General features: G+C 38.3%; 1 protein-coding gene across 2 annotated transcripts in view; it reads right to left on the bottom strand.

The window, feature by feature from the left end:
* The window catches only part of CD247 (CD247 molecule), a 44,463-nt gene extending 31,108 nt beyond the window's left edge, over positions 1–13,355 (bottom strand). For both annotated transcript variants that reach the window (XM_053455503.1, XM_053455504.1), the window contains exon 1: positions 12,949–13,355. In XM_053455503.1, the coding sequence (XP_053311478.1) occupies positions 12,949–13,006 (58 nt within the window). In that variant the 5' untranslated portion in view covers positions 13,007–13,355. The remainder of the gene's footprint in view (positions 1–12,948) is intronic.
* Between the last annotated feature and the right edge of the window lie 869 nt (positions 13,356–14,224).

Below are 14,224 nucleotides of genomic sequence, written 5' to 3'. Positions count from 1 at the left end.
TCTCTTCTTTAGATAATGTGAGGCATAAATCAGGTTCGAACAACCAGCATCTCTCTATCCATTGGATTCCAACTCCCATCACTAGCAGAAAAAATAAAAGAATCATTTTAATCACCGGGAATAGGAATAGTTCCATTTCATAGCACTACGGAATAAATAATAATAATAATAATATTAATAATAATAATAATAATAATAGTTCTGTGACAGCTGGGCAGCTACATGCTCAAATATATTTTAAAAGCCAAACAGCCGGGGATAATCTCAGCGGAAAAAAAATGTCCTGTCCCAACATGCCACGCAGGGTACAGATAGAATAGTAATAATAAGAATGTGTCACCCAGACCAAAACACAAATAAAAGTCACACTTTCCAGCGTGGAAATCTGAAACTTTGTTTCTGAAAACCATTTTGAAAAACAAAAACCGAAATGAATTTGCTTGAATCTACAGATTGTTGGCAAAAACAAACTCCCACATTTTAGCAGCTAGGGTGTTTGCGAGCCCCGGTGCGCCTCGTACACCTTCATCCGCACAATGAATCACAACGCTAAAGAAACAACATCACCGGAAAAATACAGCATATAACAAACTAAGTCCACGCCGTGATCTGCTGATGCTCCAGGCTTCGGTCGCCGACCAGAATATTATACGAAAGCTGCCATTACAGAATCACAGGATATTGTTATATTATATACGCAAAAATATATGTATATATAAATCATTAACTAGTATATCTGTTTTATTTATATATATGTTTTATTATTTTTATATCTATATCTATATCTATATATATAGATAGATAGATAGATAGATAGATAGATAGATAGATAGAGATATAGATAGATAGATAGATAGATAGATAGATAGATAGATAGATATAGATAGAGATAGATAAATATATAGATATATATATAGTACCTTAAGTTACCTTAAGGCTTAAGGGATCAGGGAACATTTCCAGCGATCAATAATATTTGGGGGCAGAAGTCTTATTTTGGGGACTGTCCTCTGGAAATGTGGTCATCTTACAGAGAGCCGTGCAGCGAGGTGCTGGGCAGAACTGCAAAAAGTCTTTAAATAATCAGTTTTCATTTTGTCATGGATCATATAATAATGTATTCACTGTCCCAGAGTGATAAATAATTGTGGGGGAGATGGGGAAACCAGCATAAAATACATAATCATTTTTGTAATTGAGTAAGCTACTTACAAAAAGTAGTACTTTATTAACGGGTTAATTTGTGACCCAGTTTCCTGCTGTTTCTATGCACATTATTGGGGCTTTTAGGGCTCCTAGAAAAGAGAGACAGCAGGGGGGGGCAAGACGGGCACAGGGATTAGGGGTCCTTCTAAAAAGAGACACTTGGGAGGTGGACCATCGAGACACCACAAGGAGATGACACGCGAAGCACAGGTTAGACCGCAACACTATGTGCACTAGACAAGCGGGACCACTATAAAGAGTCTATGCAAAGGGCAGAATTTATACCCCAGGTGGTGCTCGGGTTTGAGTTTGGAGGCGGTGTGTTGGGTTAAAGTAGGAAGGAGAAGAACATAATAATTGATAGAAATAGGAAGAGATCAGTCATAATAGATGGCGCTGTAGAAGGTGTTGACAGGTATATCGTTATGTCTCCTGAAACAGGAGAACAACCCTGATCCCGCAACAACACGCACTTTTTAACATTGCACGTTGTTATGATGTCATAGACCAGGGGCGTCCAACATGCGGCCCGCGGGCCAAATGCGGCCCGCGAGACCTCGAGGTGCGGCCCGCGTAAGATCGGCAGCCAGGGCAACCGATCTTACGCGAGCCGCACCTCAAGCCCTGCTACTTACTTGTGGGAGGGTCTTCTGGACTGCACACAGAGGAAGCGGAGTTCACGTGACATCCTACTTCCTCTGTGCTTTAGCAGAGAAGGCAGAGGGAGGCCGCGCCCCCTGCTGAAGTCTGTAAGCGGCATCGAGGAGCTGGCTTGCAGGTAAGGAGGTGGGGAGGGTGTTTGAATGTGTGTGTGATTGAGGGAATGAATCTGTGAATGAATGATTATATGAATAAATGAGTGTGTGTGTGTGTGTGTGTGTGATAGCATGGATGTGTAAGTGCTGGAACCTAGGCATGATGGGACTGTGATTGCTGTTAGCAATCACACACCTATCATGCCAAGTCAGCCAGTACATGCTGAAACCTGGCCAGCTGCCCCCCTTGTGTATTGATGCTGCCAGCAGTATGGGGTCTGCACTTACAGCCACCCTGTACCAGCATGTACTGGCTGACTTGGCATGATAGGAGTGTGATTGCTAACAGCAATCACAGTCCCATAATGCCTAGGTTCCAGTATTTACTGGATGGATGTGTAAGTGCTGGAACCTAGGCATGATGGGACTGTGATTACTGTTAGCAATCACACTCCTATCATGCCAAGTCAGCCAGTACATGCTGAAACCTAGCTAGCTGCCCCCCTTGTGTAGTGATGCTGCCAGCAGTATGGGGTCTGCACATCACTTACAGCCACCCTGTACCAGCATGTACTGGCTGACTTGGCATGATAGGAGTGTGATTGCTAACAGCAATCACAGCGAGCACAGTCCCATCATGCCTAGGTACCAGCATTTACTGGTTGCCTGGGTTGCCAGCATTTACTGGTTGCCAAGTCATATTGCTAATTTTGTCCAATTGTGTGTTACCTACTTTTATTAAAAATGTGAGTTTCTATTATTATTTTTAAAGGTGGGGGTCATTTTCGGTTTTGGCTAAGTGAACCCTGAATGTTTTGGTCCAGAATTTTCATTTTAGTTCATCCCTAGAATAAATCTAGGGAATCCTGAATTTGTAGTCGCAAAACTTTCTAGGCCCAGAAATCAGTGAGAGGAAGAGTAAAGGTTTTGTGTTATTTACTTTATTTTAATCTGCATATTTTATTAAAGGCCATATTTTTTGTCACAGTGAAAAATGAGTGCGGCCCGCGCACGTATACAATTCTGATGAAGTGGCCCACTGCAGAAAAAACTTGGACACCCCTGTCATAGACCATTGCTGATACTTTAGGAGTAAAGCTTTAAGCTGTGTTTTCCCTTATTATTTTTTTTTTTTTGCAATATCTGATTTCTCCACAAACAGAAACTTTTAGAACTTAAATAAATGTATTGTTAAATAAGGATATATATATATATATATATAGTAAATATATATAAGTATATATATATATATAAAGTAAATATATATATATATATTTACTATATATATATATATATATATTTATATACTATTATTATCTTTTATTTATATAGCGCCAACAATTTACGCAGTGTTTCTCACATATATATATATATATATATATATATATATACATATATTCAAGGGATATGACAAGCTTAGAATTGACAAACTGATACAGCTCGCAAGCTTACAATCTAATAAATATATATAAATATATATACTGTATATGTGTGTGTTATGATACCCGACCACATGTGGGGTAAGCATTAGGCCAATAAGGTTTCAGGTTTTTACAACAATAAAAAAATTGGTGGCCATCAGATTTTATGTTTTTAATAAAAAAAACCCACATTGTATGTCCTTTAAGATAACGTGTGCCTCGTGCACAATACATTTTATTAATTTGAGGTTCTGACGGCAGGATGACCTCACAAAGTTTGACCATTGTTTACAAATTACCGTTACATCGGCTCTGTCCGGGGGGTATGAAATCTCCTATCCCCTCCCCTCTGGGAGATGAAACCCCCCCCAAAAGACATTTCCCTTCCAGGCATCCCTTTATAGGATAGGCTGCTGTATTAAGAACATGGCTGTGATTTCCCCAGAGAAATCCATCCAGGTCCAATTTAAATGCATGAGCTACGCCTGAACCGCGCTTGTATTCCTGACAGGGAACCTCCGATCCTCCGCTCCGCCATTCTTCCACCATATTACCACGGGATTTAACCATGTCAACGCCACTGGGATCAGAAATTCCGCGGCAGCATATTGATGCCACAAAAGAGCCATTCGGCCCATCTGGTCTGCCTATTTTTCCTGATCTAAAATATAAGACCTTATTTGGTGTTGACATATTTTAATTGCTAATATATAAAAATACTAATATATATATATATATATATATACAAAGAAATAAGGTATTTTGCAGCCTTTTCAGAAATACGTGGCTTCTGTAAGGGACATGGGACACATATCCGACATCTTTATGACGTAATTGGGTACATGGGTAGGAGAAACATAAAGGTAAGCACCCTGAGCCACCCCAGGACCTACATTAAAGAGTTGCTGGGCGATGAGGGCAGAGACATGATGTCATAACCTAACCTAGAAGATCGTGCAGAGGAAGAGATTGTACGCTGATAAAAAGTGGACTCCATGGGCACCTAAATGATAATAAGTGTTATTATACCGCGGTTACTAGAGGAGGACTCATTAGACGTTCATTAGACCCAGTATGCTACAGCACGGCCACAGCTCATACACGTGTACCTATCCAGTTGAGTGTATGGCGGGCGAGATTCACACCCCTATAGAGTAGCACATTTCAGACGTTGGTTACATTGTATTCAGGTCTTACCCACGGCTCACCATTTATTTCATTTTGCAGCTGTGCCTTTTTCCTGTTTTGGTTTAATTTAATTTCTTTTTTTTTTTTGTTACTCCTCCACATGAAAGCCGGTAGCAAAGAGAAACATTTGTTACACAGCCAGCCCGGGCAACCAGGCAAAGAAGTTGATTTCTTAACTATTGACTTTCTGATCGTATCATTTATCGGCAATCGCACTTTTAACGGCTGCCGTTCTCTGCTACTCTGAACACGCTGGTTTATAAACCCCAATTATTTTGGCAAGAGCTGCTCTTCCAGTAGAAATATTATCGGTAAGTACATCTAAAGATCATGATAGATAACAGGGATAGGCATAAAGCTACCGGGATAATAGTAGGATGATGGCGTGAGATCTGTGGACTCTGGGTTTGACCTGGAGTCTCCTGGTCGAGTGTCGCACCCCGGGTCTTGGGGTAGGGGAGCGATGTTTAGCCATCCTCCTCCTACTACTCCCAGCCGGTTTAAAGGCTGTCTGAGGCTGGCCCTGTCCCCTAACAAAGTGGCTCCACCAAAAGACGGAAAGCTCTACCCTGGGAAGTCACCAGTTATGGTGACAAGATGGGCCGGCTGCTTGCTTGTATTCTGGGTCTCCACATGTAAGGCTGCCACAGCTAATACGCCGACGTACACTTATACATTTTTCGTCCTGTCACGTGACGCGCCATTATCCTTCTTTGTGCTTCACGGTTCACATATTAGCTGTGGGTTCCGTTCTCTTGTGTTGGTCATCAGGCTTCGCAGGGTTCGGCTCTACCACATTCTCTTTGTGCTAAACCCACAATCACGCATCGAGCTCACAAATGACCTACATTGTGTGTATCTCGCTTTCAGATACCTTCTGTGTCAGAGGGGCTTCCTTCTTCTTTTTTTTTTCAAAGACCAGTAACCTCTTTCCCATCCCCCAACGAAAAATGATGCTTACATCTGCATATATATTGTTGCGAAGCGAGATAAGTATCTCTATTATAGTCCATCCTCCTATATAAGTCCATTTACTGTGTACGATGAATCAAGTGAAAGGCTACAAATCCTTTACAATGATATTCTTTTATTTCACCGGCCAATGTTACCCCTCCAGGGAGAGACCCATAGGCAGGACTTTCAGCTTGCCTGTAACATGCAACGGGCAAATAGGACGGCAAAATATCCATATCGCTCACTACTGATCCTACAGCCCCGACGTGAAGGCTTTGATCTTTATATTATAGTGCAAGCTCCATGGTGAATTCTATATATTTACTGATCTTACTGTAGGAAAAACTGTTAAAAAAATAAATAAAAAAAATCTCATCGTTCAACCTAAACGTTGGACATTAATCAGTAAGAAAAATACTGGAGGAAAAATAAGTAAAAAACAGGAAAAAAATTATAAAAACTTTTATTCTCATAAAAAAAATAATTTGTACATTGTTACATTTTGGGAGGCGGTTTATAAGAAAGATGTGACTTTATTGGAAAAACTATAAAAAAAAGCGACATACTTATAAGGGGCATGGGTGATTTCGGCTAAGAGTAGTTAGTGTCATTGGATTTATTTACTTTAGAAAGCATGGACTATGGAAACCTTGCAGATCAAACACATTCGGCCCGTCTGGTCTGGCCGTTTTTCCTGCTGTAAAGACTCTGATCGTAATCACTGATCAGCCTTTGGTCTTGTCTTAGAAAAAATAAGTGCGGGGGCCAATATAAAGTGATCTGTTCATTAACAAAAATGTACGAAGAACAAAAGATCATCCTCCGAGACGGTAAGAGTGAAGATTCATAGACGACAAAGGAAGGGATTCTTTACAGTGAGGACAGTAAAGGTGCGGAATTCACTGTTGACAGAGGAGTTTTTATCAGATACAATGGATGTCTTCAAAAAAGGGTAAAACACAGAACACACAGGGCTATAAATGATAAAATAAACATTAACCCCTTAATGACAAAGCCTGTACATGTACGGGCTCAAAATGCATTGTTTTCAATGGGTTTATTGTCCTTAATGGGTTAATTTTTAGAGCGTCTTTATCCATTGAGAAATCTGGATGCCTTTTGCTGTCAAGAAAGGATTTTTCCCCCATGTGACAGCATTTTGAAAAAGAGCATAATTACGTTTTTTTTTGTCTTCTTTTGGATTAAAAGCCAGAAGGGTCGGTAGAAAGGACTAACTTGATGCAATTTGGACTTTTTTTCACCTTAAATTACTATGACCTGCGGTGTGACCTCAGCACAACGTGCAAATACACGCCAGGTCCATATGCAGCCGTGGCAGGGGAAATGTTCAGCCGCGGATAGAGCTCATTAAAAGCTCATTAAAATTATAAGATTCACAGCTCCATCTTCAACAGAGAAGGATGCTCTCCACAGTAAGGGCTGTAAAGCTCCGGAATACACTATTCTTTGAGAATAAACTGCATTCACAAGAAAAAGTTCCCCCTTATAATTTAAAAGTTAGTAATGCTGGCTTTATTCGAACTGCCCCTGGAATAACAGACTTTATTTTTCTCCCCTTCTGTGCAAAAAGTAGATGAATGAGTTTAAGGATTCTGGAAATTCGGAACTTGATGGACATTTTCACCATAGCTTCTGTAATTCCTGGAAGAAGGTCTATGTCTGTTGGCCTGTGGACCTTTGGAATAAATTTATAGGATACTGTAATATCCAATCTCACTTTTGCTCCATGCTTCCTCTTTCTATATAGACAGAATATATTCTTTCAAACGTTTGTGAAAAAAGTGCCAATAGTAAATGTATGAGAAGGCTCAGCATGTGCCAGAATATAATGTTTTTTTGCCTAAATTAAGGTAGCTTAGTAATCAAATACAAAGTATCTAAAATATATGGGAAAGTGAAACCAATCTTCCGAAAGCTAAATACAATTTATATATATATATATATAGATATATATATATATTATATATTAGCTCCATTAAAAAACCTTGTTCAGGTGAGCCTGTTTTCAAAGAGCATTTCTCAAGCAACCGAGCCAAGCGGAGAATCTACATTATCATGTACATATCATGTAAAGCCAATCAAACAGCCGTAGCTTAAAATTAAAATAAAATGAAATAAAAAAATAACATATTTCTTACAAAAGATTCATATAGAACACTGGTCATGAAGAATAAATAATATAATAATAAATTATTTTTCATATGATTTTTTTCTGTAATAAAATGGATGGATTCTTCCATGATGATGTAATATGCTGTATATAGATTTATTGTCTTGTTCTTGTCTATAAAATGTATTATGCAACATTAGTCCGGGGGGGGGGTGATGGACTCCGGTTATCAAGAGTCAAAAGCCCACAAGGATTAATCAGTGATGTCCAATATTAATTGTTTGATTAAATGTTAACTCTTCAGGATACAGTTTGACCCCCTTCATTAACACTTTAACACAGAATCTGCCGGCAGATCGGCCCCATCCGGCCCCCGTCTAGTCGCCCGTTTCTCCTGCTGTAAAGACTCAGACCCTAATCAGTCGTTGGTCTCGTCTTAGATTCAGGAGCCGTATGTCTATCCCATGCATGTTTAATACCCTCGCTGTATTAGCCTCTACCACTTCTGCTGGGCGGCTCTCCCATTTATCTACCACCCTCTCTGTAAAACTGCCTTCCATAAAAACACAACCTTTACCACCAGAAGTTGGAAAGATTGGGGTTTTCAGACATCAGGGGCCAGAATATCAAATGCAGACAAAGCATTTTTGAAACCCCTTAGAACATAATGCAAGCAGATACCATTTTTTTGTTGAGAAAATCCAAAAAAACTAAATTAAAATATTCAATCCAGATCGTTACATAACGAAATCTTTTCTTAATAAAATAGAATAGTATGAGATTGAGTTTCCAACAACAATTAAATCTAAATTCTGGATTAAATATATTTGAATTATTAGATATCCTTTTTTATATTGAGAAGTAAAAAAAATGCAGAACACATTAGTAAATAGTATGTAAAAAAATACATAATAAATACTATTATAAATAAATATATATATTGACTAAAAAAGGCAGCCAGCCCAAAATATAGCCAACAAATACAGAAATAAATGTTGTACATTTATTTATAAATAAATTATAAATTTATTCTAGCTTCTTTATTAATACATATATATATATATATATCTATATATATATATGTTTTATATTTTTTTTTATTAGCAGCTTTAACTGAATTTGTAAAATATTATAATATTTTTATACTTAAAATCAAAAAGTTAGCAGGGCTTGCGTATGTTACAGGGGAGTTTTAATGTCTGTTTTCTCCCCATTTATGACTTTATATTTTTATTATATGTGATATTAGTATGAGATTAAGTCTATTAGCGATTGGCAGTGAAATTCGATGTACAGCCTCTCAAAACAAAAAGATCCAGTACTTAATAGTGTTAATAATAATACAGCTGTAATAAAAAAAATGTTTATGGGTATATTTTATTATTGGTAGTAATATATTGATATATTATTGTTGATATATTATTTATTTATCATTATTTATTGATTTTTATAGCGCCATCATACACTGCAGTGCTGTACAATTGTATATATACTGTATGATGTAAAGGGCACTGGGTTTAACTATATATATTTTTTATTTTTTTAATTATTTTTTTTTCCAAGAAAAGCGAAAAAGCTTCTTTTCGGAGAGATGTTACTCAATAAAAAAAAAGGAAAATATTACCCGAGAAAATCAGACAGAAACATGCTTTATTTAAAAATATAAATCTTTTTTCTCTTTACAGGAAGAATGTAAATTAGGCGTATCCGGGGTTAAACGTAACGGTGCTCCCAGCCTTCTGTTACAAATAAGACCCCGACCCAGAAAATGATTGACATTTAATTTATACAGAAATATACTGGGCGGCGAGGCTGCTTTCATTTATAATTTGTTTCCATGTCCTCACCGCCAGACAAAGCTACAGCGGGTCTTATGGATCCTTCGGCGTTTTATTGCAGATTTATATTAAATATAAATATTTAAATTATTAGATTTATATTATTATTATTATTATTATTATTATTATTCGGCCCCCGTCTAGTCGCCCGTTTCTCCTGCTGTAAAGACTCAAACCTTAATCTCGTCTTACATTCAGAAGCCGTGCGTGTTTAAATCCCCTCGCTGTATTACCCTCTACCACTTCTGCTGGGAGGCTGTTCTGTTTATCTACCACCCCTTTTATACATCGCTATAGTTCTATATTTGTCTGCCTATGTGTCTATCTCTCTATGATCTGCCAGCTTTAATACTTTTTTTGTCATTTAATCTATGTGGATGTTTACATTTCCTTAATGTATTAACCACAGCCACTTCAGCTGGGAGGCTGATCCGCTTATGTACCACTCTTTCATTAAAATTAAACTTCCCTATGTGACACCTAAGATCCTGACCCTCTTGTTTTAAACTTTGACTTCCTGCATGACATTTCTCCTTATTTGATATATACTTCTCTTTATGTATTTCAATGTCCGTTTGTAACCCTTTCCTCTCACGTTATTACGGTATTTTGGAGTCTTTAGTTGAAGCTGATACTTTTTATTGAGCCAACATACAAAAAAGATATAAAATGACATATGCAATTAAGACCTCAGAGGTCTCTTCTTCATCACTTTCTATGTTGCCCCAATAAAAGTTAGTAAATTCAACTAAAGAGCACTTTCTCTACGGCTCATCCGGCTATATCCGTTGTTACGAGCCCATGGGAGATTTGTCTAGGGAGTGAAAGGGTCAATTCCACACCTCTAAGTTAAGACACCGCTGCTAACGATAAACCTAGAAACACAGAGAAAAGCACATTTTATGAGATTCCTTTGTTTTTAGCAACTCTTTCATCATTCAAATTACACTGAAAGATCACAGAGGTTTGTGATACTTGTTAGTGAACCTCTGTTCATCCAGTAAGACCCACAGAGCCAAAAAGTTTTACCTGTCCCCCTCTAGTTAGGCTTACACTACTGTTCAATGTTTTTGAAAGAAAAGGAAATTTTCTTCCATTAAAATAACATGAAATGGATCAGAAACCCAGCGCAGACGGGGTTAACGTAAATGACTATTGTAGCTGGAAACGTCTGTTTTTTAATGGAATCTCTTCACGGGCGCACAGAGGCCCTTTATCACTCCCATCACTCCTGTGTTCCAATGGCCCTTTATCACTCCCATCACTCCTGTGTTCCAATGGCCCTTTATCACTCCCATCACTCCTGTGTTCCAATAGCCCTTTATCACTCCCATCACTCCTGTGTTCCAATGGCCCTTTATCACTCCCATCACTCCTGTGTTCCAATAGCCCTTTATCACTCCCATCACTCCTGTGTTCCAATGGCCCTTTATCACTCCCATCACTCCTGTGTTCCAATGACCCTTTATCACTCCCATCACTCCTGTGTTCCAATGGCCCTTTATCACTCCCATCACTCCTGTATTCCAATGGCCCTTTATCACTCCCATCACTCCTGTGTTCCAATGGCCCTTTATCACTCCCATCACAACGTTCCAATGGCACGTTGTGTTCGATAATCCACCAAACTATGTCGGCCTTGGAACCTCAAACACAAATCTTCTATTCCAATGAGAATCTTTAGTCTTAAAGTTGTTAATATACTTGAAATGCATACGAAATATTGTCAAGATTCCACCGGGCATGTTAGGGGTTATGAATAAAGTGCAGTTCCGTTTCCAACTAGTTAGAGCGGTGCAATCACCATAGCAACCAATGGAATGCTTCACTCCACTTATATGTATCAGTCCTATGTGTTTATACTTATCTATATGTATCAGACCTATCTATCTATTCGTATCTATATGTCTCATACCTATCTATACATATCTATATGTTCTATATGTATCCGACCTATGTATTTATACAAATGGATATATATATGTGACCTATCTATTTATACATATCTATATGTATCAGTCCTATGTGTCTCTGCTTATCTTTATGCCTCAGGCCTATCTATACATACCTAAATTTCTCGGACCTCATACCTACCTCTCTATACATACGAATATATATATATAAGACCTACGTATCTATACATATCTACACGTATCAGACCTATCTATACATATGTAAATATATTATGCTGTATCACTGAAAACATTGATTTGGATCCTCTGTTGGGATAAACGCGCCATAACAGCAATAATTCAGAGAGGGTTAATATCTGCCTGTGGTCTATACGCCCCATACAGACCCCACCGATGGCAGAGTCAGGCGGCGTTATATGATGAGCGTTATAACAGATGCTGACTTTAGAACTTTTGATCTTCCTGTAAACAGATCGTCAGAACTCTGTGGGCTTATTCCGTGCAATACCCCGTTATGGTTTATCTGTATTTACGCTTCAAACTGCCGTAATGTGAATGCCCATGCGTCTGCTTACAGGGCGATCCGAGATCTAATGCCGAGGCTTCTAAAAAGCACCCTTAAAAGCGTCTAACATTCCGGCGTCCAACGCCAATAACGAGTTAATGACCCCAAGGATCTTACCTTTATATTTATATATACTATGGAGCCACTCAAACATACAAAAATATTGTTTTGGGGGTTTTTTGCTGATAAATTTAGCATGGAAATAAAATTTGTACCTACGTCAAAATAAATCAACGATATACGATCTACAACAAAAATGGCCGTCCAAAAAATATGTATTCCTTTAAATGACTAAGAACGCAGAGCCGTGTTAGAAACCTCGCTCTATAATCATAAAGCACAATACAATATATCGGTTAAGTGGCAAAAAACATGAATAAAGTCTAGTTTTGTAACTTTACGCAAACCCTAATTTATGGTGGGGGAACACAAAAATATAATTTAGCCTATTATTAATCAGCCTTTTTTTCCATAATTTTTATCGTAATAATCCTACATTTGTACTTCGGAAATACAACAGATTAGGTCTGCGCCTTCCTCTCAGCGTTTCCCCCCCGGAGGCTGCCAATGGCGAGACCCCCCTCGGCTTAAAACAGGAAACTAGTGCAGGCGCCCCTTTAAATATACAGAGAAATAATCTAAAACTATACAGAATTCTTTTTAATACATCATTTTTTGGGCAATACACTTATGAAATGTGATCGGTTCGAACCACGCTCTGTTTTTTTTAAAAAAAATGTAGAAACCTGACGCGTTTCGCTCACTTAAAAGGGCTTCCTCGGCTGTGTTAAGACTCTGGAACATATGACCTATAATTTACAGCATAAATAAAATTATACGACGCAGAGGGACTCATTGTATCTATAATATTGCTTAAAACGACTCTCGATACTTGAGTACCGTTTTAAGCAATATTATAGTAATTTTTTATTAAAAAAAAAAAAAGCATGTCCAGAAATGGTTGTTTTTCACTTTACCTGCTGCCGGGACTTTTGTCAGCAGTAATGCCGATAAAGGGATCCACTTGGACCTCATGGTGACTGCGAAATTAAACACAAAGGACCAGCACTGGCATCCACCTGCCTGAGAAGCTTGCGCGACTGCCTCACCCACACGGCTCTGCTACGGCAGCAGCCCCGGAAACGGAACATCTCGAACATCTCTTTTCGTGTTGCGTTGTTCAGCAACCGACACACAAACAGACCACAGTTGGATTCTCTCACCGCTGCCACTTCAGTATCTCTCTTCCTTTTTCCTCTGTGTTTGGAAGCTGTGTTTGACGTTGATAAGGAATGCATTGAACGTGAAAGCCTAACTTAGTGAATATATTAATTTCGCCGACAAAAGTATTTCTTACTCTCTTTGGAAATAAACCTACGGCATCCCTCATCGACTCGTAGGGTTCTGACATCATAAATGCTTATAGGTGGAGAAGGACAATGTGCGAGAAAAATTAGGGTTTTTTTTTTTCTTTTATTATATAAACAAAATATACAATGAAACAAAAAGGCAAATTATTAAACTTTAAAAAAAGACAAAAAAACTTTAACTTTAACATTTTTTGTATTTTTCCTTTATTATTTAATGTGTTGATAAGAAATAATACTACTAATAATAATTATTATTTTTATTATTATTAAAGGATCTCCCTGCCTGCTGACCACACGGTGACCAGCGCTGAAATTGCAGGAAGGGAATGACCTAAAGGAGGTTCAGGCATTTAAATCGATTCAAATGTAACAGTGCTCAGTGCAAACACCGACACGCAGTATCTGCCACCAAGAAGCCTGTGACGCCAGCTTCTTCTGACAAAGGGGACCGCAGTTCCTTTACATATGCCGAGTGAACGAGCAGCTGTGTGAGTGCCTTTAGGGCCACAGGGCCAGTTAAGATATATACCATAAACGTTCTTCTCAGAATAACTAAGATCACTGTAATCAGCAACTTAACAACAGGAGAGGGATAACTTAAAAGGGGGAAGAACACTAATGCAGATCCTTAGGGCTCCCATCATATACATATTAGGTTAAGGTGACCAGATTTTTAAAATGAAATCCGGGGACATTTTTTTTAAAATTGGCAAATGGTTAAAAAACATTTTTATAAGCAAATTCTCTTCAAACTATAGCTGCAATGTATTTGGTATGTGTTTATGTAGTGATTGTATGAAATATACGTTACCGTCCACTCAAACACACACATACCGGGACAGACTCTGTCACACCTCCACCCAAACACAGACCAGGACAGGCT

The sequence above is a fragment of the Spea bombifrons genome, chromosome 2 (genome assembly GCF_027358695.1).
Source record: "Spea bombifrons isolate aSpeBom1 chromosome 2, aSpeBom1.2.pri, whole genome shotgun sequence".
Taxonomy (NCBI): Eukaryota; Metazoa; Chordata; class Amphibia; order Anura; family Pelobatidae; genus Spea; species Spea bombifrons.
The sequence above is the reverse complement of the archived record's forward strand: the minus strand, read 5'-3'. Positions and strand labels throughout refer to the sequence as shown.